General features: G+C 42.6%; 1 protein-coding gene across 1 annotated transcript in view; it reads left to right on the top strand.

Moving 5' to 3' along the window:
* The first annotated feature begins 288 nt into the window (after nucleotides 1-288).
* ldlrad3 (low density lipoprotein receptor class A domain containing 3) overlaps nucleotides 289-24,016 on the top strand; it is a 91,293-nt gene continuing 67,565 nt past the window's right edge. Inside the window, exon 1 of the mRNA XM_050073753.1 lies at nucleotides 289-698. Coding sequence (XP_049929710.1) covers nucleotides 647-698 — 52 coding nt within the window. The 5' untranslated portion in view covers nucleotides 289-646. The remainder of the gene's footprint in view (nucleotides 699-24,016) is intronic.

Raw genomic sequence — 24,016 nt, 5'->3', positions numbered from 1 at the left:
CAGGTAGTTCAGAGGAAATGAATTTGTAAATGCTCCTCCTCGCCCTGGCCTCCTGAATGTATTTTTCATATCAACAAAAACCATATCAGTAAGATTTGACCCTCATTTTGTAGCTGGAGGTTCTGCAGTGAGGTGCTGTCCCCAATTTGGATTATATTTCGAGCCCCTGTGCTGCTGGTTAAGTGTCTGTAGGTGAGCTGATAGCACCGCTGTTTGCTGTGACCGGAGTAACGGTGCAATGAGACAGTTCCTGGTTTTGCTGCCGGGGACCGTTAGCGGTCCCTAGCCCACAGTTTTGGAACCGCTGTCCCGGACTGGCCGACCTCTGCTCTCCGGCTCTCTGCCTCCGACTCCGCCTCTCTCAGCACCAAACACACGAGCGACCGACTCCCCAGCCTGCCTGCCGCCACCCCGAAGCCCCTTCCAGCTCCAGCCTGCATGCCTACTCCCCAAACCGGACTCCATACTTGTGTCCCAGCGCGAGCCCGTTACTCTCACGCCAAATGTCCTCCTAGTTGTGCCGGAAGAACCAAAAGACAACTTGAGAAGTACAATAGGGCTGTATCGGATAAGTTTTTCCTCTTTGCCCCCAGTTTTCGGGGCAGGACAGCACGGGCAGGCCGGTGGGGGGACAGCAGACCGTAGGATGTGGATCTGGTACCTTCTGCTTGGTTCGGGGTCAGGCTCAAGAATTGTTGGTGAGTTTTTAAAAGCACACGGAAACTAATGTTGTTGTCACGGCGCCGACACGCTTTATACGGGGTGGGTTAGAGAAAGGGGGGCAACGCAAAATCTTTTGAAGTCTTCGCTGCGTTGTTAAGATGTGTCTTTTTACTTCGACGTGTTTCCTGAAACTTACTGGAACAATTCGTGTAAAAAGAAGTTTTCATTTCCATCGACCGAGCTGTATTTTTATCTGGATACTGAGAGCTGAAGCAGCCGGGGCAGCAGTTACAGAGTTTTTCGTGCATGTCGAATGGGTGCGTGTCCCCTTCACTCCTGAGTGAGAATATTTTTGCTACAGAGTGACACCCTCCGTGCCATATCCATCTACTGTATGTTTTACTGAGACCGGGTTATAGACTCCTCCGGGTTAGGTTATGACCAAGAGGTTGTTGACAGGACAGTGTTGACAAGTCAATCTGTTCTCCAGCCCCCGCCATGGCAGCTGGGGCCCGGTGGAGGACACTTGTGCAGGAGTTTGCTCTTTACTCCTTGTAACCTTGCAGCTGTAGCTTTGAGCTGTGTTCCAATCAGTGGTTATTACAGTGTGCTGAAATACTAACTGTCCATTTCAGTGATGGCCTGCAGAGAATAATTACATTAATGTGAAACACGTGTGATAATCAGTGATTCAGGAGGTAAATAGCCTCAAAGTGTGTGTGATAGTGAGGCAAGTAAGTATTTCCCCCTTATCTTCACAGGCTACAAGCCCATGTGTGAAACCTCATCTGCATGTTGTAATATACACTCACTCGCCACTTTATTAGGTACACATTTTGCCCTTAAACCTGCCTTAATTCTTAGTTGCATAGATTCAACAAGGTGCTGGAAACGTTCCTCAGAGATTTTGGTCCGTATTGACATGATAGCATCACGCAGTTGCTGCAGATTTGTCGGCTGCACATCCATGATGCGGATCTCCCGTTCCACCACATCCCAAAGGTGCTCTATTGGATTGAGATCTGGTGACTGTGGAGGCCATTGGAGTACAGTGAACTCATTGTCATGTTCAAGAAACCAGTTTGAGATGTTTGAGCTTTGTGACATGGTGCGTTATCCTGCTGAAAGTAGCCATCAGAAGATGGGTGCACTGTGGTCATAAAGGGATGGACACGGTCAGCAGCAATACTCAGGTAGGCTGTGGTGTTTAAACCATGCTCAGTTGGTACTAAGGGGCCCAAAGTGTGCCAAGAAAATATCCCCCACACCATTACACCACCACCAGCAGCCTGAACCGTTGATACAAGGCAGGATGACGCCAAATTCTGACCCTACCATGTGAATGTCGCAGCAGAAATCAAGCCTCATGAGACCAGGCAACGTTTTTCCAATCTTCTATTGTCCAGTTTTGGTGAGCCTGTGTGAACTGTAGCCTCAGTTTCCTGTTGTTAGCTGACAGGAGTGGCACCTGGTGTGGTCTTCTGCTGCTGTAGCCCATCTGCTTCAAGGTTCGACGTGTTGTTGCTTCAGAGATGGTCTTCTGCAGACCTTGGTTGTAACAAGTCATTATTTGAATTACTGCTGTCTTTCTATCATCTTGAACCAGTCTGGCCATTCTCCTCTGACCTCTGGCATCAACAAGGCATTTCACCCAGAGAACTGCTGCTCACTGGATGTCTTCTCTTTTTCAGACCATCCTCTGTAAACCCTAGAGATGGTTGTGCGTGAAAATCCGAGTAGATCAGCAGTTTCTGTGTGTCTGGCACCAACAATCATGTCACATCCAAAATCACTAAAATCACCTTTCTCTCTAATGAGCAGCTGAACAGGTGTACCTAATAAAGTGGCTGGTGAGTGTATTGATACAATTTAGCATACTGTAGCTACACATGCATTAACAGCAATATGAGTAGTCTATCCACATGCTCAGAGCTAATTGATGAATTAGATAACATGCCTTTAAGCTAACATGTTAGAGTCCCTTTGATTATCTCCTGTGGGGCCCTTTATGGACCGTAATCAAAGCATTTTGAAATGACACTTTTCTGTCAACATGTTGTAGTCACAATTGACAGTACTGTAAGTGCATCCTAATGAGCTCAGCTGGTGTTGCAGGTGCACAGAATGAGTGTCGGATAAAAGTCTTGACTTTTAATAAGTCTTAAAAGTCTTATTTATGGAGTACATTTTGACAGAAAAGGCACAGGTGCAAACAATAAAATGAATGATGGCTAAATTCCATTTAGCAACTTTAGTTTCAGGGTTCTGGTACTGTGCATGCTAGCTTACTTACTGTCACACTGTCATGGCTTACTGGGAAACGTGAATGAAAATGGGGGAATGTTATTAGCAACACATGTGCTTTTCCTGCAAGTCAACATGTTGTGCTTTGAAAAAGGTCTATTGCTACGTGCTTTATAGTCTGAGGATGTAACATAAAAGGCATTTGTACTCTGTGTAAACAAACACAAGACCTGTGGAATTTATGTAAACCTATCAATTCAACGCTCGTTGCTGAACACAGGAAACACACCTAGTTCGTGTGTACTTTCTTCCATGTGACAAGCATGTGCGTATGAATGTGTTTTTGTCAATGTCAGCGCGAGTGATGTGTAAATATCGTTATATTCAGTGTGGAACAGAGATTTACTGTTAGCTGCCAAATACCCCACCCTACTTTGCTCTATTGAAGCAAAGGAGCATGTACACATGATTGATGTCAGACATTTTCTCCCAGAATATTACTGTGGTTTGTTTTCTTCAGTACTGCTTATGTGTTGTCAGCTTCGAATAAACAAATTGAGCTTCAGCCTTTTATTAGGCTCATAGCCTGACCAGGGTAATAATAATGTCAGCCAGACTCCTGATGTGTATTGTTGTGGTGCCCAGGCCAGTATATAAGTTGGAATAGGGCATGGTTATTACCAGGCAGTGTTGTCCACTGACAGGACATTGCTGTTGGTTGATATTCTAGCTTGCATTTGAACCAGTAATATTAGGTTGGGAGCACAATATTTTGCATTTGATTTGACATTTATCTCCGACATTAGAAAGGTCTAATGCATTCCAGAATCTATTTGGGTCTTGCCCGGGCAATACCTTATTAAAATGATAATCACAATATTGACATTTGAAGATACGGCAACCGAAAACGACATTGGCAGAATGTCCCACCCCTCACAGAGTCTGTGCTAAAAATAAAAAGGGAAATAAAATGTGTATGAATGGAGTATAATTTACATTGTAGGTAGGGTTTGTGCACAAGCTTCAGTGCACTGATGAATCTGAATATTTTGCTGCCTACACAGTACAGCAAAGAATGTTGCAGATCTGCAAACATGCAAAAAATGGGAGTGAAGTTCATTTCCGTCACACACTTCACAGTTTCTGTATGGTTAACAAATGCTGCAAATGTGTCATGTGTAATCTACAAATGACAACACAGTAAACATTCTTTTGCATGCTGTGAGTAATGGATGTCACACAAACACTCAACAACAGCAGGTGAATTCACTTTAATACATTTCCAGAACAGTGTCCAAAATTATTGCAGGTCATAATTTGGATTGTAAAACATCCTAATGGAATATAAAGTGAGCCTTACAGATCACATAAATTAGGCTAAGTCTACTATGACTATGGCTGTGATACTCGACAAGATGTAGATACTTCGTAGCTCCTATTTTGCATAGCTTAACGAGCCGTACAGTATATGGGATCGTGTATCAGCTGGCCCAAGCTGATAAAATTTCAAGACTTTAAAGACATTCACAGGCTGTACTACGTTTTGGAAACCTGCCAGAAATATCTGGGTAAGATGCACAGCCTCAGAAAGTTCCCAGTTTTTCATCTCGGCAAGTGTCGCTCCTAGTTTCTCTTCTTTTAGAACTTAATATCTGCGTGCTTTCGGTTGATCATTTGTTTGTTGAAGTTCTTTCATGGGCTTTGGCTCGAAACAAATGAAAAGTGCTCAAAACCTGTGTTCCAGTACAGGTGCAGAATCTGTCCCATGGCAGTAATTACATATCAGATCTAGTAAATACTGCTCTTTCTGCTCCTTTTTACTTTGCGTTGCACTGGACTGGAGTCTAAGCCTTGCAGCCTTGTAGCCTTGCACTCGCCCTCGCCCTCAAAGCTGCGAGAGATAAATCAGTGCTGTTATGTAATATGAGATTTAGCCACACGACCCACTGACAATAGAATGTTGCAATGCCGCTACAAACAAGGCGAGTTTATTATTGTGGTGCTGCAGCCTGAAATTATATTTAAGCTGTTCAGCTGGTCTGCGAGGCCATGCACCAGGGGGGATATTGATATAAATGAATTTAGCTACAGCGTCGGAAAGATGAATTAGCTTTGCATCAGTTGTTTTCCCCCACACCAGAGGATGATTATTGCTTGTTAAGGATCAGCATTGTGATATATATGCCAGCCTTATAAATGTTTGATTACATTGCTCTCCAACGTAGAGGTCTATTACAGATATGTGTTTGGTGTTTGAATATACTTCTTTCAAATCTCATTCACATATTACAAGTTAAGAATGCAAGTCCTCGTCTGCCATTTTGTGCGTGTGCTTGTACATTAAGTGACAATGAGACTTGTTTCCCTTTGATTTATATGCACTAATGAAGCACAGGAGTGAGCTTGATTTTGAGTTGAATTGATTTGATTTGATTTATTTCAAACACTTTGAAAAATAATAGTAAAATAAACCCTATAAAACAGAGACAAACAGTAAACAGTAAATCATGAACAGAGTTACAATGGGAAGCATAAATTAACATTTCATGTCCAAAACAGAGAAGGAAACAGCAAGACATAAATTAACTCTCCTAACCATCAGTCAACCACACATTTACACCACTGCACTTCCTAATACCTGATAATCAATATCACCTTGTGTATGAAACAAATATGAAAATGCAAATTGAGAATACCGACAACAGTCTCACCCTGAGTGCGCTTTACATTCCCTCCAACCATATCTGTACCTTGTGAAAATACAATCTTTGTATCTCTTTTTAAACTGTCTGATATCTTTATTTTGTTCGATTTCTTCACCCAGTGCGTTCCACAAAATCACCCCACAAATTGATATACACATACTTTTCAGAGTGGTGAGAAAACAATGATGTTTCGAATTTAATATACCCTTTAAGTTATACGTCCCCTCTTTGTCCAAGAACCTTTTTTGTATGTTGCCAGGTAGTAAGTTATTTCTTGCATTGAACATGACTTGATAATAATTCGATAAAAGTACATTTCAGTTCATGTGACTTCAAAAAAAGGTTATTAGTATGTTCCAAATATCCAACATTGGCACTTTTTTGCAGCATGGATAATGGTTGTAGGGTGGTTTTGTAGGTGTCTCCCCATACCGCAACACAATACTTAAAATATGGCAATGTCAGAGAACAGTACAGAGTACACAATGCTTTATTATCCAGTATGTGTCTAGCTTTGCCCAAAACTGCAACACTTCTTGTCAACTTTGGTCTTACATATGCTATATGTGTCGATTATCACACCAAGAAATTTGTTTTTCATATACTTAATTTATTTTAGCTTCAAAATTACTTGTGCATTTGTATTAACATTCTCTCATTACGCTTTTATGCCATTCATTTGAATAAGTAAGCTCACAGAGCTCTGAAAATCCATGTCTTGCTTCCTTGAGGAATTTCGGAAGAGACCTTGATGCTTCTCATGTTGCCGTTATACTCACACAAAGCAGTATTAGTTCACACACTTGCCCACTACAACTGAACAGTACAATCTGCAAAGCCACTATCAAAGCTTGTATCTGAGTTTTTTCAGTGTGTTGTGTGCAAAGAGTCCATACTGTGCACACACTCTTATCTCTTGAATGCCTCAGTTAGACGACTGACATAGCCACACTCTCCTCAATCAACATGAATGTAAGCTCCATTACGTGCTCCGTGTTACCAGGCCACACACACGCAGGCCAGGTGGTCGGATATATTCATTCATAACCAAAGACAGACTATTCGGGTCATTTCTCCCCCTGAACAGGAGAGACAGGATCACATTGTCTCCTGCTTATTATGCTTTGTATTTCTGCACCGTGGCTTCCCAGAGACAGGCCAGTTGGCCCAATAAACCCCTGTGTCTGTGCTTATCTTTGCGTGTCTTTGGAACAGGGGGAGAAAGAGAGCGAGAGAGATGTTGTGTTTTTGCACTGGCTGACATGGTTGATACGCTTCCAGCCATAGCCACGGAGAGAAGGCCAGGGATTAAGGAGGGCCAGCGTGGCTTTAGTTCCCATAGTTGTTAAACAAAGCCACATGACTGGAGTCATGTTTCAGAGCTCGGTCACAGCGGAGCTTTAACTGTGGCAAGCACATACTGTGCGGGTTCTGTTCCATTATTTATCAGTCAAATGTAACAACACATTACGCATGTTGCATGTGTTTCATGGTTTTGAACCGTAACACAAATTTGCACACTGCACCGTAGGATCTCTCACTATTAGGTGTAAGTCATATTGTATTTTTTCCTGCGTGGGATGTCGGTTCAGTGTCCATTCTCTTTGAGCATCTCTGATCTATAAGTCATGAAGCTAAATGTTTCATGAACCCTGGGATGTATGGATCGAAGGAGACAGAGAGAAACGGAGGAGTAAAATGTACTGGAAAAAGTTAGACACAGCTCATTAGATATTGATTTTGGATTGATTTGAACTAATTTCCCATGCAGTGATGCAGAAGCTTTGTTAATCCCTGATGGTTGCCTTATATCGATCCACCACGTCCTTGGATGCCAAGATCAAACATCAGTCTTGGAATAATCTCCTTATTTACTGAGGAGAGTTGTTTTGAGGCATTTGGTTTTGCATTTTGTCTCCTTGTTATGAATAAACAACACTTTTGCTTTGCAACACATCTAGGATTCACTCAATACTTCTACCCAGTACACTGTATACTATCTATAGTTATTCCCAGTTGAGGTAACCATGAGGACAGTTTGTGCTAGACATTGATTTTAACTGTCTACAGTGGCAGACCTAAAGGGTAACTTGAGAAGTGCTGAGAAGTTTGTTTTCAAGTAAAGCCCAAACAGAGATTTTTTTCGGGAGCATTTCTAGGATGGCTGCAGTCTCTGAGTGTATTTTTACAACACATGCAGATGTGCACAGACCCACAATGCACACACACTATATGAGAGGCAGAGCACCAGAGAAAGGACAGGAGATTTACCTATCATTGTCGAGTTTTGCAGTGGAGTAGCAGTAGGAAATGGTAAACTTTACATCCTCACCTTTTCACTTTAACTGAGGAAGAGAAGTTAAATCCCCCATTCTTTTTTCTTTTTCTTTTTTTTTTGGGAAATCTCACCCCTCCATCCCTCTTATCATTTCAAAGAGCTTCTCTCTCCTCAAGTGATACGCCATTGTTTCACTGTTTAGACTAATCGACACTCTGTACATGCCAAGATAGCTGGAGCTGCAGCACCCCATTCATTGCAAAGCAGCAAAGCACTCAGAGGAAGCAGTGAGGAATAATCGGGCAGAACGGAAGGAGAAGTTCATTTAAATGAACAGCGCCTGAAAGAAATGGAAAATTGCAACGCTGTAACCAATCACATCTACCATTTGCAGTATATTTACTGTAATATAAGTTAAGTAATTTCACTGATGAAATAGGATTTCAGATGTAGGCACTGCACTGATCTGTGTGAATGTATACTTCAGCAACCATGAAAGCAAGCAGTTAACTGCACGATTGATCTCCTCACAAGGGAAGGTTTGTGGGATGTATCAGCGCCCAACAGCCAAGCCACGTGTGGTGTGTCCTCTTTGTGTGTTTACATGATGTGTAGGGCTGCACCTGACTAAGAATATTCCTAGTGGACCGATAGTTGTCATTTCGGGCCATTAGTCGACTAGTCGCCAGCATGTTTACGATATTATTTAATTAAGAAAATATATATCTTGGGCGGGGCAACACAATGGTTTGAGTTCAGGGTCTGAGAACACTGTGCTACATTACAGAGAAATACAAAACCGTACTAATGAACCTTCATTAATATAGGCCTGTATTTTATCTAGTGCACGTCACACACTGAGCGAGCTGCCTGTTAATGACGCTGTCGGCAAAGCACTAATGATTATGCTAAGTGGCTAATGGGCCTGTAGCTACTTACATGTTTCAGATGATACGTCATGTTTGTAGTCGACGAATGAAGAGTTTACATATCACCTTGGGTTCGCTCTTCATCTCCTCAAAATGATCCCACAATTTGGATTTCCTGCCTGACATGTTATTAACTAGCCTGTCTAATAACTGCAGGTACCAGCCCTGTAAATTAGGGGCCGTACACATGCCGCGTCTTTTAACTTCCTGGATGCGCTGTTTATATGTGTGTAGGCCTATTGTCCCTGGGACAGATGTAAAGCTCTTGGTAGCCCTGCACTAAAATGATCAACTTTACCGTATTTATCAAACTAATTATTTACAGAAGAAGGCAAAGATGTCTGTCGGCTGTGATTGGTTTATAATGTGACTCCTGTCTGACTGCTGAGCATGGCCTCTTCCTGTGTCTGTCCTTTCAAATTAGGCCTTTATCCCATATAAAAAAAAAAATCTGGGTTTACACGATCGGTTGTGAAAGCGATATCCCTGTTTACACGAAAACGAAGAAACAGCAGCTTTTTGCTGCAATTAGCATGCCAGGCCAGTAGGTGGCGATACGCCATATATCAAACACCATACAAGAATGTTTTGCGGATGCACAGTGATTTGTTTTCCTCTTGCCGCTAGTGATAAAAACAATGATAAACTACATTTTAACCTTATGTAGCATAGTTAGCTGCTATGCACTTAATAATATTGGGCACGGCAGACATTTTTGTGCGCCGATGTAGTGGTGATGTTGCTGCAGCAGTGCTAAATTCATTTGTAAGCTCGTAAGTATTCCCAAAAGTGCTAACAAAACGTTAACAACCTGGCAAATATCCACTGTTTTTGTGGTTCCCGGGCGCCTAATGGGCATTCGCGAACTGGGTTGCAACGTCATCGTTTTCCAAAATCTCCGTCTTTCCTGTTTACACGACTCCATAGAAACGGATATTTATATAAACCTTAACTTTGGAAGCCGTTTTTGAAAATCTCCGTTTTCGTCGAGAAAAACGCTGGTTACATGTAAATGATAGCTGCAAATGCAAAGATAAATTCCCTGTTTGCAGAAACATACGGAACCATATAAACAGGCCCTTAAATTCCCACATGATCCAGTTTTATAGGTATTGATATATTTTGACAAGGCACAGCTCCTTAAAGAGTTTCATGTTTGTTTGTTTGTTTTTTCATTGTTTTTTTCTGTGACTAATCGACCAATTAAATCTTGCCGACTAATGACCTTTCTGGTCGACTATTAGGGGGCAGCCCTAATAATATGCCAAAATCTTGTTTCAGTATGAATTGATATGAATACTTTACTGAGCAGGTGTATAAGATGGGTCCCAGTTGAGGCACTGTATCCACAGAAAGACAGTTCAAGATGGATGTGTTTGATCAAATTAATTCAACACTTAATTGTTCATTATGTTGTGTTTTATAGCTGAAAGAAACCCATCGAAGGTTGTTATGCAGGTCCTAGCTCAATGCTCTCACAATGGACTGTATTTTTACAGTCTTGCAATGTCTTGCTAGCTGCTGATGTCGAATTGATGTTGTATTTTTAAAAATTAAAGCAACGTCTAACAGAGTTCGAGCTGTCAGCAGCAAGCTGTGTTTCTGTCAGTTTGTTGTTGAGTCTTGTCCAAAGTTTTGAGCCCTCATAAATGTTTGACCTTGAAGGTGTCGATATGTTGTGATGCATTCAGTCTTAAAAAATGCCGACTGTGGAGGATCTGAACTTCGCAGTGGTACACAACAATAGAGTTATGGATTATTTCCTTTCCAGCTTACACAGCACATTTGCTCATTTTTGTCCTGGCCAGTCACCTTGGTTTCCCCCCCCACTTTTATCTTCATCCATGGTGCCCTCCTCTGAGAGGAGAACGACCCGCTCTATGTGTCCCCTGTGTTGCTTTGCCTGCTGTCAGACAGGGAACGGACCCTGGCAGGCTGACAGCTGGCTCCCCTGCTGTCCCCCGTGATCAGCAGTCATTTGCTGTACTGTCTCCCAGCCACCGTGGCAGCCAGTGTGGACACTGACAGGCTATTTTGGACTGAAATTCCAGCATCCCTCTGTTAAACCAAACAAACACCACCTTAAAGGTCAACAAAAACCCAGAAAGAAACGGCGATACCATTAGGCCCGCTGATCCTCTGTGTGTGTTTGTCGACCCTGGAGAAAATATACGTCGTGTGGAGTGTTTTTATATATTTGGATCTTCGTGTGACTTTGATTTGATTTGAGATACTGAGGCGACTCTGGCCCAGAAAACGGAGTCAATATTTTCTTCTCAACTCAAAGAATCACTCTCACTTTGTCAATACAGGCAAAATGAATTATCTCTCATTGATTGACTGTTTTCAGTCTATAGGATATCAGCCACAAAGGATAGGGTGTAGATTAAGGGAAACAAACAAGTAATAGAAGGATTTGTAATGTTTGGTGGCTGTTCAAACGGAGCTGCTGCCCAAAAATAATATTTTATACGTTTACAGAACATTGATATGTACTTTTTCAATATGTTTATTTAATTGCTGCCCAATGCTTTATCATCTGCACAGGGAGATTGTACATTTCAGCTGCCAAATGCCTGCGGTGATAATTATGCGGTACTGAACTTTTGTGTGGACATACCTTTAGCCTCATGCATAATTGTCTTGTGATTGTGATATAGCTTTGGCAGTTTCATCACCCCAGTCATTGGCCCGACTCTACCCACCCGTTTTGGATGCTGTAATTAGGTGCAATTTTCCAAACATCTAATCATAAGCACAATTGTTATTCTGACTAGACATGCTTTTTTGATTGCAATCACACAGACATTTGTTTTCCCTGTTTTTCCCTTTTGCGTGCCAAGTGTGATTCTGTAAGCATTCAGTGTCCTGTGTGATAAATATGCAAATTGTCTTAATAGCATTGTAGGTGAAACCCGTTTTAGAAGCACAGCGTCGCTGCTAATGCATTTATCCGCAGGATTAGATTAATCTTTAGGATTACGGAGACCTTTTGTGAGACTCTTTGTCTCCTTCCATTACACAACACGGTGATTTAGCATTGCTTAATAGGTCAGGGGTAAACTCTAAGTCCGAGACTCACGAGAAATGCTGGCTCATGAAACGAGCCATTTGCCGAAGTGAAACTCACAATTATAATTGAGGTGCCGCAGAGTGTGAAATTTCAGTGATATGCAGACTGCACTGAATATTATTTCCCCTCTGAATGGAATATAGCTGTATATCTTACTGATAGCAATCTGACAGATTCTTTTCCAGGTTTAAGTGCGAAGAATGCGTGCCATATTTATGCCACGGAGGTTTTTTGCATGCCACGTTGTGTCTTATTTCCTCATTCTGAGAGCGCTCGTATTTGGCCAGGCATGACGGAACGATAGTAGCAGACAGCTAAACCCTCAGTTACTCTGATATCCAGCCCTATCCACGGGGAAAAGTACAAGGGATTGATGTGACCCGCCCTTCCTTTTGCGTCGGATTGACATTTAGTTGACAGTGCCAGTGGAATTCTCTTCACCTATTATTGTGTGCTCACTCACACGGACACACGTCTGATTTAGCAACCTCTCAGGTGAAATTCCAGTCTAGTGATGTAAAAGCTTTTCTGCACTTGAGGCTACTCCTCCAGGCGAGTGCATAAATGAACAAATAAGATCAATCTCAATTCGGCCGACTCGAAATAATTGCCTATTTGTCACAATTAATTTCAGAGCTGTGGCTCGGGACCCCTTGATATTGATATTGAATTCCACATTATTACATACGTGAAAACCTGCTCATTAAAAGGAGCTGAATCCAAAGAATTAGTCTCTGTGTTAAATGGATGATAAAAGGGTCAAGGCAGGCGGGGATAATTTGAAGTCTGTTTGAAGGAGGCGAGGTGAAGTGATGCAGAAGCAGGAAGTTAATGTGTGGAGGAGACATGACTCCACCTCTGTCATGTCACAAACATGGTTTAACCCCTTGAGCTGGTGTGCACTCTTTTTGATTCCCCACGCGCGGTCTCTTTCTTCTCTTGTAGCGTCAGCGTATCTGTGTGTGTGTGTGTGTGTGTGTGTGTGTGTGTCTGTGTGTGTGTAAGTATAAGGTGCTGTGTGTGTGCGCAATATAAAGGGTAATCCTCTCTTGGACAGGGACCAGGGGAGGCGAGGCGCTCATCTTCACAGGAACTAATCACCTGATCCCGCCTGCTGTTTACAGAGGCAGTCTCGCCAGCCAAAATCAAATGCAAAACCCATGTTAATTGCCTTAATGCTGCTTCCCTGTCAACCATGGCTTGGCAGAAGCCCCTAGCACTAGGCCACAAAATGAATTCTTTTCACTTGTTCAATGAATACCAAAGACGAAAGGGGGCTCCTGCACCTCAGGAATGAAAAGCAGAAACTCGTTTTTACCCTCTGGTATTTTGAACCAGGGAGAGCAGAAGAGAGGTGTGGGAGGGCAAATGAAATCGGGGGGAGAGGGCAGGAAGTTCAGGCATGGCTTAGGTCATTATTGGGCCAGAGCCATTAGTCTTGCCAGGGCCTTGTGTGTCAGAGATGGTAATTGAGTCCGTCTCCGCACAGCCCTCTCTAATGAGAAGCTGCAGGCCTTAGATTTGACTAATTTCTTCTATGCCCCGGACGATATGTCAGCCTGGTCGTCCTGTGCCTAATGACTCAAGATACTTAATGAAAGATTGGTGGGATTTCCAAAGACTCTGATGGAGCTTTGTATTAATGTACTTCAAAAGTTAGTGCACTCTGGAGACTCGTGTAATGACATTCCAAGGCTTTTGATGTCCCGACAGTGTGCTGGGCCACGAATCAAAAGCGGGGTGTATAATATATATTGGATAAGTATATTTTATTGATTCCTGCCTGTTTTTTCCCCTCCATGACAGATAATATGCTGTATATTTCTAATGAAATGAACAGAAGATGCCTAGTCTTGCCCTTTGTGAAGATGTAGTGCACAGTCTTGGATGTTTATGAAGGGAAGCACTGCCAAATACTGTGTGCATGTCATTCCTCATACACCTTTACATAATCATCCATGTGGAATCAAACTATTGTTAGGGTTAAGAGCTGCTTGTTGGAAGTGAATTTAAAAATATTGAGTAGAGTTATTATCCTTATTACTATGGGTGTTAATTAGAGGGAATAGATTTTTGCAAGTACGAGACTATTATGACTTGCAAAATTCAGATGGAGGGAAGGAAGCGATAAATCCACGTACTCTGTGAATTTAATACAGAGGAAAGTGACTTCACAAAGGATTTGGTGAACCTGCAGGCAGCAGGTATCGACAGAAAATTAAAACTCATGTTGGAGGTGATCTGTGCAAAAGAAAAATTATATTTCGCACAACTTTGCCCAGTGTGGACACGATCATCCTCATAAATTACCTCGTCCATCAGACCTCCTAACCTTACAATGATACATGGTGGGCCAATGACAGCGTACAAGAGTCTAGTGGACTATAACTATTTTGTTTGCAGCTGGGTCCATGACTGAAATGACTACCAGCCTGCTTTTGGCCAGGTGAGTAAATGTGCTTGAGCATAACTATCTTTCATACTTCAACTCTGTACATAGATGCACCACTTTCAGGCTAACATTAGCTAACTTTAGCTACTTTTTTCTACCTACTCGAGGTCTGAGGTCTGGTGAACACTGCTAAAGGCGCTGTATGTAAGAATGTGGCCAAAATGGTTACTGCACTCAAATTCAAAATACTACCGTGAGTCGTGTCCGCCCCCCCTCCCCTACACATTCGAGGTTGCTGCTCTGTGCTGAATTGCTGCGTTGTGCTCCGGCGTCCGGCAAAAATAGAAGTCCTGCGTATCTGTTGCGGAGGGCTCCGTAGTGCCGCAGCTGAGACGGAGCCAGAACGCAGCACAGCCGCAGCCGGTGGAAACACACACATTGACTAGAATTGAATCCTGTCCGGAGCGCAGATGCAACCAACACGCATCTGGTGGAAATTGGGGGTGATTTGTTTGCCCACGGGTGGCTGTCGTGGCAGGGCCGCATCGCCGCGTCCTTGATCTTCGGTTTTCCAGCGGACCGTTCGAGCAAGTCCGGCTTCTCTGCTGCTAACGCTGCTGCCGAGATACAGCTGAGGAGGAGCCGGCTGCTTGCCGTGCTGCTAACGTTTGTTTCTCAAAAAAATCAGTCGGGTCGCCGTGCTGCTAACGTTTGTTTCTCAAAAAAATCAGTCGGGTCAATGACCCACCTGCACATGGGCTGCAATGTATGATCGAAAATGAATAACAGTTGAAAGTATTCGAAATGTCCATCCCCATCTAGCTATGATGCTAGTTAGTCAACTTTGGCCTAAGCTTACCTGTCGAGGAGAAGAGTAGCCACTTTGACAATCTGATTTCAAATTCTTCTCCGCTTTCAACCGTCTCCACCGTTCAAAAGCATCTCCTATATAGACCCTCGCTTTGCCTCGAGTTTTGTCTTGGCGTTTTTTGGAATCATAACGAGGTTGTTTGGGTTTAGTCGCACCGTCAGCCATTGTAGCTGAGTCGTAACTGTAACTGATGCTGAGACTCTACTGACTGTGGGACCGGTAGACGGCGGTGGGTGGCGCAACACGCCAAAACACAAATTCAAAACATAAACATGATTTGCAGACCGTAAAATTTTTTTTTAAATGCGAATATTCTGGCTGTACTATTGTTGTCGGTGAGATCAGTATGTTAAATTAACATTATTCCTTAGTCTCTGTGACATAGTAGGATGAATTTACAACTATTAGCTTTAGATTTCTTACATATAGCTCCTTTAAAAATATGGAATGTGGCTAAAAAACGGAGAAGTTGTCAAAGCACATTGTAATTGCATCCAACTCGAGGCATGTTTAGCACAACCCTTTAATGTTTAAGTTTGAAATTAGTTGACTCCGCTCCTCCAGACTGAAGATTGAGGTTTTTGATCTCCATCTGCTCTCAGTGACCTTTTTTTTTTTTTAAATTTTTTCATCCTACTCTTTTCAGGACTTAAAGTGGCCTTTGTTTTTCCCCCAATTTGATCGATTAGAAGAGCCTTAAACAGCACGAATCATATGCATTTGTGCAGTGTTGGTAGTCTTCACCTCCATTTGCTTGCCCCCCATCTGGACACTGATGTATGATGTCATTTGCAAGGAAGCTGTTAAACTAAATGACATTGCAAAAATGCATATATTTTATGCCCACATGATTAGACATGTCCATCATTCCATCGCTTCAACATCAAACAGGTGATCTCATCTTTCTGATACAGCTAAATTTCCCAAGTGACATTTCCAAAATGTTAAGCATGCATTCCCCGGGAAAAAATGTGCACAAGAAATGTCGCCTCAATCACCACATGCTTTTGCGGATTCCTTGACCCGCGCGCGTTGTCTGCGCAGCCCCCCGATAGAGTTGAAAATGTCTTCTACAGAAACCAGCCAAGCTGGTAAACATCACATTTCACCCTCATGTGATTCTCATCTCCACCGTGTCCGCCATGGGTCAGGAGCTCATCTGTCCTGAAGGAACAGCACAGCAGCTGATTATGATGGATTATGATAGATTCCTCCTTGACTGACCTCTGCAGCCAGCCACACATTCCTCACTGCACTCTCACTCACACACACAAATTTAAGGACACGGCAAAGTGTAAACACACACACAAAACTGTTGATACACAAAAATGTGCACACTTGCGCAGACACTTGGGAGGGGAAGGAAGGTGCATTCACCCAAGGACAGACATACAGGACTTACAGTCACACATGGACGCACATGCACACTGTAAGTGAAGTCTGCACACACACGTTACAACATAAGACCATGCAGTGCCATGCAGTGTTGCGTGTAACTGACCCCCTTGCAGGTTAGCTCAGATCAGCACCAGTGAGAGTCTTGAACCAAAACCAATTAACTATACACAAGCTCGAATGAAAGCAAATAAACCCTCTGCAATAAAAAACTTCTTAAGCCAAGCCCAAAGAGTGGGAGCTGCTTTCAGAGGGAGGCCATTTGTTTTCATTTGGTTTGGTGTCTTTACCGGTGCCGTGCAGAGCACTTTGAGCAGTGTGTCTATGTCAGACCAGCCACCTCCGCCCCCACCCACAACCACCACCCCTTATTCCATTACAACAGATGGCACTGGTGTAGCTCCAGTGAACAGACATGAGGTGCATGGCGCTAATCATTGGTGCAGACTGATGCACGTTCACTCACCTGGTCAACAAGCCGCTAAAGCACTGCTCTTTGTATTTTCTCCTGCTCTGAAATGGAGCAAAGGTCATCAGAAAACAATAGCAAGTGGAAGAATGTCAGAGTAGATGGTGATATTGACCCAGTGGAAGCTATAGAGGTGTCAAGGTGTGGGTCTGCATGTGATATGGAGCAGCAGGAGCACTGGCACGTAATGCAGCAAGAAGGAAATTGTAACCCTACGAGCACATGAAGCTTTTTCTCAATGCAGTGCCAGAGTACTTTTTAGCCATTACCATGACAACATAGAGGTCTAGGGCTGTGTGTGTGAGTGAGTGTAACAGAATTACGGGTCTGAGTAATGCAGCTGATCTCTCAGAGGGGAAGTGAAGCCAGATGAAGCAGGCTCACCAGCGAAAATGAATTAAATGGCGACCAGGAGACACAACGGGGGCCGTCTACACCGTCATCACATGGATTTAGTTGAACAAATACAGTGTGCACAACTGCTAAAACACACAATTGAGCATCTTCTTCTGTCGATCACACAGCAGAGAGAAAAGCTTAGCAGAGAGTAGGAAATTAGACATGTGCTGTGAACTCATTGCCCTGACTGTAATTACCAGTCAGAAAGAAATTGGTCACCTAGTACTCTTGTGACCTTTCTCATCATTGTTCATGTCTTTTCCCGTCACGTTGCCTCTATGTCTAGGTTGGCCTTTTTCAGACAGCATATAGACTGAAATCTTATTGGAATGACCTTTAGTTACAACATCAGCTGCCACGGTGAGGACTACTCGCACACCCGCTACCTTTTTAAACTAAGGCCCTCCATTTGACTTAATACCATTCTGACTCATTATCATTCGGCTGAGTAGATATTATATGATACAGAGAAAAAGAGAGAGGAGACAGATACAAAGAAACAGACGGAGAGCACAGGCAACAGCTACCGGCACTCGCTTCCCTCATCTGCATTCTGTCGATATAAACATTTCTATTGTAATGCCCCCGTCATCCCACTTTTACCCCTGCTCCTTAATGTAGTGTCTCTATCTCACATTCCTTTATTTCCTCTCCCACTCACCTTGTGCTCTTCCTTTCTATTCGTCGAACGCTCTCTTTGCCCCGGTGTTTTTGGCAGATATAGTTCATTCACACAGCTTTTCAACCCCTGCAGTGACTCCATGGCCTGGCTACACAATTAGGAGCTCATTACTTGCTAATACACAGACTAGAAGACAGACAAAGGCAGCCTGTGCCTTTTTTGTCGGAGCGCTCCCCGCTTCCATCATTTTATCTCCCTCTCTCCCCAGGCACTTTTTAAGTAAAAGGGTGCAACTTCTCTTCCTCCTCCTCCTCGCTCCTCTCATCACACTCTCTGCTACAGTACATCTTCTCCACGTCGCATAATGAGCCCGCGTGTGCTAAGAAGAATTAATAGTTCAATTTCCATCTCTTAAACATTGGTTCTATGAAATGAGATGTACTCACGACTCATATACCTACGACATTTTAGCTTCTGCGTGTCATTTTCTGGCTCATTTTGCACCCATAAAGCTCAGCTGCTTTCTAAGTTTTGTTTACTGTATGTAAGGTAAGCGATGCCTTTTTAAGAATTTGATTTGCAGATGTTTACCTCGCGTCATGTTCAGAGATAAGCGTGACTAGAAGCAAACACGAGTCTCACAGGTGTAACATAAGGTCAGCGCTGGCAGCTTCCCTCTGTGCCACTGTCTGCATCGTTTCTCACTATCTGGCTGGCTCTGCGGAAATGCCAGCCTGCTCAGTAAGGGGTCTCAGCGTAGCGGTGGATGAAGGGTGTGCGCTGTTTACTGGCGTGTTCTGCGACAGTCGGCTGCATGATGAAAGAGACGCAGGGGAGTGTTGACATTTAGTTTTGTGCCGGTGATGGGGCCAATGTGGGGAATCGGAATTAATGGAATAGATGTGTTTGTTTGACAGGAGAGGCTCCCTCCTTGGGATTGATGAAGAATTCAAGCTCTTAGGAGGATATTTGTCTGGCTGGCTTTGTGTGTACTTGTGCGTACATCTCTGTGGTCATGCTACGTGTGCAAACTTATGTCTATTTTTGTATGTCTGCGTGTCAGACAAGACTGTTTCGTCTGAGTGGTGAGCAGCCTGCCTGCAAATCTCATTTTTGTCATCATTCTCCTCCTCATCCGTCCTCCCGCCCCTATCTCCATCAGCTCCTCCTCCCTGTGAAGGTAATCCCAAGGTGATGTTAATAGGCTGGGATGCTGTTGAAAATGCCACTGTCATCTCTTAGAGGATTAGATGGACAATTGCTTCTCCGAAACCCAAGCCAAGCGGTTAAAAGAAAACTGCAACAAAACAACTTTTTCTGAAAGTGCCCTATACCGCCAGCGCGTGATTATGTTGTTTTTTGTACCTTATCATAACCGTGCTGGATTGTATGTCCCCAATATTGAGCTCCCATTGTAATGCATTTATGCTGCGAGTGATCTCCATTTTAATTTAACCACAGATGGACTCATAAACAGACAAAATCAACCAGCGCTATTGGATTATAGGCTCAGTGTGATCTGTGATCCCAGATTAATGGGAGACCAGTGTGTGATTAATAGGGCCTTGTTTAGTCAAGCCAGGCTAATTTGGCCAGTCACCCTTCCAAAAAACCAAAGGCAGTCTAAGGCAATCATTGCAAGGTCTACTTCATAAAGGAGAGGCTGCTAAATGAATACATAATAAGAGCAATAAGACAGAGGCTAATGAAACAATCAGGGTTGTGCCCATGTTGGCAGAAAAGCTGTGTGCGCACGGTTGTTTGCAAAGTATGCATTTTTATGTTTCCATTAACCTTTATGTGTCCATATGTAAGAACACAGTATTGGCTTCAGGGGATCAGTTGCGGGGAATAATTACTTGAACAGACTGTTGTTTTTTGTGTATTGCATAAACAACATACTGTACTTTCTGCAGCTTCATTCAGAGGAGAGAAATGCTCATTTTTCTCCTCTGACTGAATTTTTGAATTTAATAAATATTAAAGTACAGATGAAGTTGATATTGATGCTTTCCAAATTATACTTCCATTCTCAACAATAATGTAATATTGATATTTTAAGGTTTGATAGAAATGCTTAAGAGCTAATTTGTATGTATATAGATTATTTTAGTTATTTACGTAGCATTGTTAGGTATGTGTCTGTTGTTTCTGTGAGATAAGCACATCTATAAATCATGTTTGTGATGATGAAAATCACGGTTTCTCTCTGACATTTCGACTCTTCAAGCTGGTACTCCCTTTCTCTCTTTCTGTCTCACTCACTCTGGTACTATTTCAGCCCACAGATGCACTATCAATAATGCAGCCTCTTTAACAAGGCTGAGGCTTTTAAGAGGGTTTGTCTGCGCCCCTCCCTTCTATATGCCAGCTTCTCGCTGGGTGGCCACATTCCCATGGAAAAACCTTCGATTTTCTTGTGAAACCAGACATAAACTCGCTGTCAACAGACATTTTATACTTAATTTATATTGTTATCAAGGCTTTTTCTTCCGAAACCTCGCAAATGCCGGAAAGCACTTAATGCTGGCAGGGCAAGAGGTCACTGTCTCAGCAGGGATGTGAAGAACTGAGCACTGACTGCATTGCTGCAGGCAAAAAATGAAATAGCTAAAGCAAGGAGGAAGCGTTCGCTGTATCGCATCATAAAGTTTATATTCTACTTGACATATTCTGTTTGCTTTTATATAAGAGCCGCACAATTCTTAATGAAAGGAGTATTGTAAAAAAAAATATTCTTTTTTGGGATAAAGATTCTGATTTTCAGGGAAAGTGTTTATTTCCTTCTGTAATCAAAACAAATTGTTGCTGATTATTGCTATTTGCAGGCTTGTATTTCTTGTCTGTAAAAGTGTCCCACAGAGAAACAAAGCAAGCACATTGGCTAATATTAAACAACATATATTTGAAAAATCAACAATTGCTATACTTGGTGGTTGCTATGAATTTTAACTCTGTCTTTTGTCGCTGCTGTTCACTACATTTTTTACATCAACCTGCCTATAGGGATAACAATCTGGCGTATTTACATATACTCATGTATTTGTTCATTAATATGCATTGTCCCTAGTCCCTAGTCCTAGTCCAGTGTAGTTTTTTAATCCACAAAACTCGTTGGGGGTATCGGAGGATAACAGCTAGCCGGAATAACAGCTACACTTGAAGTGCATGGAACCCACATTTTGAAAATGTATTAAAACTCCGCTAATGTATTTTTAAAAACGTCAGAACGGCTTGTCCATCATAATCCAAGTGCCCTGAAGCCGCGGCATGCAAAGTTGACTTTACTCCACTTTTATAGCATCATTTCTCACCGTGGTCAGTTAGCCTGCCCTGCAGTTGGGCTGTGTTTACATGGCAACTTGCGTGAGACTAGCTGATGGCTAGTGGTGGTGCTAGTTCTCGAGTTTCGCAGATTAAAAAACTACACTGGACTTCTTGTCGGTATGAGGGTCAGTAAGTACTGTCTGTATTTTCATTATAAAGTGGCCATTTCCTTTAACTTGACTCACTCTTCTTTGGTTTTCCATTTAAAAAAAGTTGTGGATAGTACCTGGTGCCTGATACTTTTTGTGGTACCATCTGGGCTGAGGTTCCAAGTGAGCTGAGCTGATACTAGAAGGTGGAGTTAAAACGCTGCAGACTACTGAACGATCACTAGAATTGTCACCGGCGTGACACAGGACAGCCTGCACAAACCCGCAATTTTTAAAAAGCCATGGTACTGTTATAAATGACTGCAATTTCTTTACTCACTCAACCGAGATTTTAAAAAGTGGCAGCCCACAAAACTACACTGTATTACGCTGTACACTTCACCCTACAATTGACGAAGGGCAGATGTTCCTCTGTGTTGTTGTTGATTTAAGGATCAAGTGAGTGTCACATTGAAGATAATATCTTGGCACTTTCAAGTGGAGTTGCTATAGCCTTCAGCTATGAATCCCACCTACACTGAGGGGGTACTATCCACAGTGAAAAATTAAAAAGACAAACGGACCTGGTACCAAGAGAGAGTTGAATCAAGTTGAGCCGAACCATGCAGTGGAAATGAGGCATAACGTAACACCATAGAACGTAGCCTAGGCTATTGAAATTGTCCTCAAAAAATAGACTTGAGTCGCCTCATCCAGATACTCTCCACATTCTCATTACATTTGTACCTAAGCCATATAATGGCAGGTAAAACCCTGAATATCTTTGGTAGAGCCAACATACATATACAGTAAAGGTAGAGCACGTTAGAAAAGCTACACACTAGGCTTGTGTCCATGTATCCATGACCAAAGATAGGATACTCTTGCAGTGTCCCACGTTGACCTCACAGATGGGATTGTGGCTCATTTGATTGGTTGAGTGTTGGGTTCAGAAAAATCTGACAGCCTTGATTTAAGTTAACTGTCTCCAGGCAAACCCACGTGGTGGAGCCTGCTTAATTGTGTGTGTGTCTGTGTGTGTGTTTGGATTAGTTTCGAGGGGGTTTTGAGGAAATAATGGCTGTTTGTTTTCTTACTAATGCTCTCTGAAATCACAGTTATCCCTGAACGTCTGTGATAATGCCATAAGCCATAGAAGGTTAGAAAACTTCCATTTATTCAGGCATGTTGACTGTAAACAGCACTGTGTTTGATGTGAGTCCAAGAGAGTAGATCCATTGCAGAAAAATAAAAATAACTTCTGTATAACGTTCCCCCCGAGATAATGATTGTGTTGGGATGTTGCCATATTATCCTCTTTTTTTCCCAGAAAGGCATTACATGATGAAGAATGAAAAGCTGATGACATTTTTTAGGCTGTTAAGGAAATCTGACTGTTGCCAAACCTTACAAACTTTTAGTCCTTTTAGTTGACATGCAGTACTTTACAGTTAGTTCTCAATGTTTGTGAGTTTATATAAGAATTCTTATAGCGTCTTCTGCTTTCTTTTGATCGCAGTACAATCAACAAACTACATTGAGATGCTATAGAGGAGAATGTTTTGCACATCACTAGGGTTTTATTCTGTCTTCTTTCCTTGAGGAATTTACTCTGACTTTCTGCCTTGTGAGCCAATGTCCTTATTTCATTAAACAGCAAATGCTAAGTCCCGAAGACAAACAATTGCCTCGTTATCGTGCTGCATGGATGGTGACTAATCCCGCTCTAGCCTATGGAGAGGACAAGCTTGTGGTCCATTGTTTGTTCCTCTCCAGATGCACGCGGGGGAATTGGGCTTATGCCCCACCTGTGAGGGCTGACCAGTGCTGCGGCCCATCCTGTTGAGAATTAACCACTCTCTCCTTGTGAGGTTGGTGCCTAGGACTTCTTAGATTTGGCCTGACAGTGTGTGATTTTTGGGATGTCCTTGGACTCTTAATTCCTTTTCCCAGGGTGGTGAACTCAGCTCAAGTCTCACTTTTCTCTTTTTGTTAGAGTTTTGAACTTGGACTAAACGTGGAGAAGGGACCAACTTATCGACTTGGTTAAGATTCCACAAGATTCCCAAAACACCCTGCATTAAATAATATTTTATCTAATAGGTTTTTCTAGAAAAAACATGAAACTAAACCACTTGAAAGGATTAAAAGTACATCTACTCCTTCGTCCTCATCAAAAATTCCAAAATCAATGAATATGCAAACACGGAGATGCTTCCAGGCGCAGTGGCGTGCCAGTTCACACCCACCACCGTAGTGTTGCGGCTGGTCCGATTACACTCCGAAGTCAACACAGCTACTAAGTAACTATCTAACCAGACTTAAAAGATGAAGTTTAACTTCTGCTCTGAAGCATGCGTGCTGCATGTGATTGTAGCATTAAACTCAGCACGGTGGGTGGATTCAGAAAGTCGCTTTTTTATTAACATCTGTTTCCTCAGGATGTTGGCACACGTGTACTTAAATTTTCATGTCAGTCATGCAGACAAATGTGTGCGTGGCTTAGAAAGCACAGTGCTGTTTTGTGATTATGAATATTTTAAGTGTCATGCGAAATGGG

This window comes from Epinephelus moara, chromosome 20, assembly GCF_006386435.1.
Source record: "Epinephelus moara isolate mb chromosome 20, YSFRI_EMoa_1.0, whole genome shotgun sequence".
Classification (NCBI taxonomy): Eukaryota; Metazoa; Chordata; class Actinopteri; order Perciformes; family Serranidae; genus Epinephelus; species Epinephelus moara.
The sequence above is the reverse complement of the archived record's forward strand: the minus strand, read 5'-3'. Positions and strand labels throughout refer to the sequence as shown.